Source organism: Micropterus dolomieu, linkage group LG11 (assembly GCF_021292245.1).
Source record: "Micropterus dolomieu isolate WLL.071019.BEF.003 ecotype Adirondacks linkage group LG11, ASM2129224v1, whole genome shotgun sequence".
Lineage (NCBI taxonomy): Eukaryota > Metazoa > Chordata > Actinopteri > Centrarchiformes > Centrarchidae > Micropterus > Micropterus dolomieu.
Genome location: NC_060160.1, coordinates 25730514 through 25733674, shown reverse-complemented (window position 1 = coordinate 25733674; position 3161 = coordinate 25730514). Strand labels below are relative to the sequence as shown.

Here is a 3161-nt window from a genome sequence, read left to right as displayed (position 1 = left end):
ATACTGTAATTATTAGCTAATAAGTAGAAAATATGCTACACCCATGTTTGAAGTATTAATCACAACTGAATGACTTTATGCAATGTTAAATGTATAAATAAATAATCATACCCTCCTCCGCTTCACTTCCAGTCTCTCCAGGAGGAAGCCACCTCCACCTCCTCTCAGCTGGCTGAGCTGATGATGGTATCTCAGGTCAGCCTGACCAGTGAGCTACCCCGCGACCTGCCTCCAGATGCCCTGCTGAGCCACGGCACCTTCCTCATCAACCTGGAGGGTGAGGAACGTCGGCACTAAGCTATCGATATAACTATGCAAATGTTAATCAACCAGGATTGGGGAAATGCTAGAGTTTGCGACACTTTCTCACAGCAGACATCTCTACCTGTCAAACACATTCTGCCGAACCGAGCCACTGTCCATGCTATCAGACACACACGGAGCATGTATCAAGAAGCAAGATTTATGGGTTATCTTTGGACTTAACTCAGCCTTCTTTCCCACTATCTGTATTTTTCTGCTTTGGCAGCATGAGTAGCTGCAACAGTTTTATGTGTTCATAATAGTAATTTGTAGTCATAACATATTGTTCATCACAACATAAAAAAGCACCAAAATGTTACTAAGCATGTTGAAAATACCAAATATCTAAAAAGCCCTATGTCATAAATCCTACATTTATTTATAGCCTAATTTTCAATACTTTGATATTATTCCTAATAACAGCTTTTTCCATTTTGGTCATTATTACATTATATAATTATATTTCCTCTCTCTGAATATCTCTGTTTGCTACTGCAGTAACCTGATTACCCTGCAGGCACTCCAGTCATTGTTCTGAATATGTTGTTGGATTTGGAGTTAACTGAGCCTGGTGATAACCAGCTTCATGATAGCAGATAACAGATCAAAATGTGTGCAGTGAAACAACTCAAACAATCGATGACTTCCAGTAAGCTCAGTATGTGTGTTTCTGTCCTGTCAGGTGGCGTTATCCGTGAGGACAGTGCCTACAGTATCGCAGTGGTGCCCACTTCTGGTGCCCGGTGCCCGCGGTGCCGCCGCTACACTGCAGAGTCAGCAGACTGCCTGTGCCCGCGCTGCCAGAATGCTGTTTCAAAGATTCACTGACGGGCCTGAAGTCCTGTCTCCATGAAGATCAGCAAACATCACCTTGCCTGTTTTGTTTCCCTGCTTCGGGTGAAGTTGCTCTTCAGGGCTGAATATAGACCAGACAATCCCTGTCGCCATCAGCTGAGAGATGTAAAACTGACTCCAAATCAGCTGTTGCCTCACTCCAGTTTTCTCTCACTTTGGCCGCTGCCAGTGAAGAGCAACTGCAGCTTGGCACAGGGCTGGAGGGGATAGTATGTGCTTCAGCAGGCTTCACTGTTTTTATGCACTTACAAACTTTCCTAGAACAGCAGGTGTGAAAACCAAAAATATCCAAGGCGGCCTTGGTCACATGACTGTGTTGGTTATACATCTGATCTTGTAGGATATCTAGGATAAAATGAGCAAGATTGTTTACTGTATGTATAGTTGGGAATTGATGATATTAACTTGATTTTCAGTCTACAAGGGATGCCATTCAGGAGGCTACTGTGTAAATACCTGAAAAAAGGAATTCACTACAGGTGTTACTATGTGACGACAACAGCAGAGAATTTAAACTGTGTACGTTCTTGTAAACGCCTAGCTCTGTATCAGAAATCCTGTTCCTGGTAAACGTCCCCATAAAAAAGGTGTATGAAAATAATGTCTCTAAATTATAAATAAATGGAGTTTTATCTCTGAACACGGTGATGATACATGAGTATCAGCAGAATTAAACAAGTAGCCAATACCACAGCATTATCTGAACATAAAGCAAGCTCAGGAGAAACCCTTTTATTCTGCATTGCATCAGTCCAGAGGACGCAGCTGGACACAGGACTACAGAATAGGTGGTGTCCGGGCACAACTAGTAAAGTACTGTCTGCATATATAAATAAAAAAATAAATATAAATAAATAAATTTCTTTATCATACATGTCTTGTCCATGAGAGGGAACGAGGAAGGAGAAATGACAAACAGAACTCTGATATGGCACACAGTTAGGACACAGAGACGTCTGATTTCAAAGCTAATCCAACTGAAAATGAGGGTGAGGTGACAAAGAAAAGACACGCCCCATTCCTAAGAACATTTCATTAACTTCCCTGAAATACTCTTCCATAACACAAGTATTCAATAGAATTTGTTACAAGCGCAAAAGTATGATTAAAAAAGTTAAAAGCCTGCCGTCTCCACTCTATAGATCACTGCCTTGTATAATTAAGTTGTGAGGACGAATTTATCATTAACATGAGCTGAACAACAAAAACAAAAACTCTCCATGACAACGACAGAAGAGGGTGGGTCGTCTTTCTGCAGTGACCTCCATCCCAACGTTCCTCTTTCCATGAATGTTTTCCTTCCTTATCGTCTCTCTATCTGCCCACTGTGGTCATGCCTCCAAAAGGTGTCTCTGCCGCCCTCTCCCTGGGTCAGGGTCTCAGGGTCAGTCCTCAGTGGTCAGGGCCTCCACAGCCTCCAGAAGGTGCAGGTGCAGGTGAAGGCTCTCTCTGTTAGTGTCTGTTTGGGTTGACAGTATGACCTGGTCCTTGGGTCCCTTCTGGTCGGGACTGACTCTGCTGTGTCCCCCTCTGATCGGATCTCTTTTGATTTTATTTGATAGTTGATTTGTGATTCAGTCAGGACAACTTTTACCAAAGAACTGATATTGCAGCATTGTAGTTATGTTTGGCGGTATGGCTCTGTTCTGGGATCTCCCTGCCCTCCCACATGCCTATGTGGAAAGCAGCATTAAAGACCCCCCCAAAACAACCATACGCCCCTCCACGTGCCTATGTAGAAAAGCTATGAGGCAGGGAGAGTACCTCCCCACCCATCCGTGTGTATACATGGAAGTCCCAAGGCAGAGAGAAGCAGCAAATGAGTTAACAGAACAGCTTTGAAGGCAATATACTGTGGATTAATTAGATCTGCATCAAGCACATCCCTCAGAAAGTTAGACAACATTCAGTCTCAGGCTTTGAGATCATGCACAGGGGCATTTAAAATAACTTCAACAGCAGCACTACAGGTGGAAATGGGAGAAATGGCGTTAGAGATGAGA

At 43.2% G+C, this 3161-nt stretch overlaps 1 protein-coding gene across 1 annotated transcript in view; it reads left to right on the top strand.

Annotated features, from left to right (window-relative positions):
• Positions 1-1798, top strand: part of iars2 (isoleucyl-tRNA synthetase 2, mitochondrial) — a 22310-nt gene extending 20512 nt beyond the window's left edge. The window contains exon 23 of the mRNA XM_046062508.1: positions 986-1798. Coding sequence (XP_045918464.1) covers positions 986-1131 — 146 coding nt within the window. The 3' untranslated portion in view covers positions 1132-1798. The remainder of the gene's footprint in view (positions 1-985) is intronic.
• The last annotated feature ends 1363 nt before the right edge of the window (positions 1799-3161 follow it).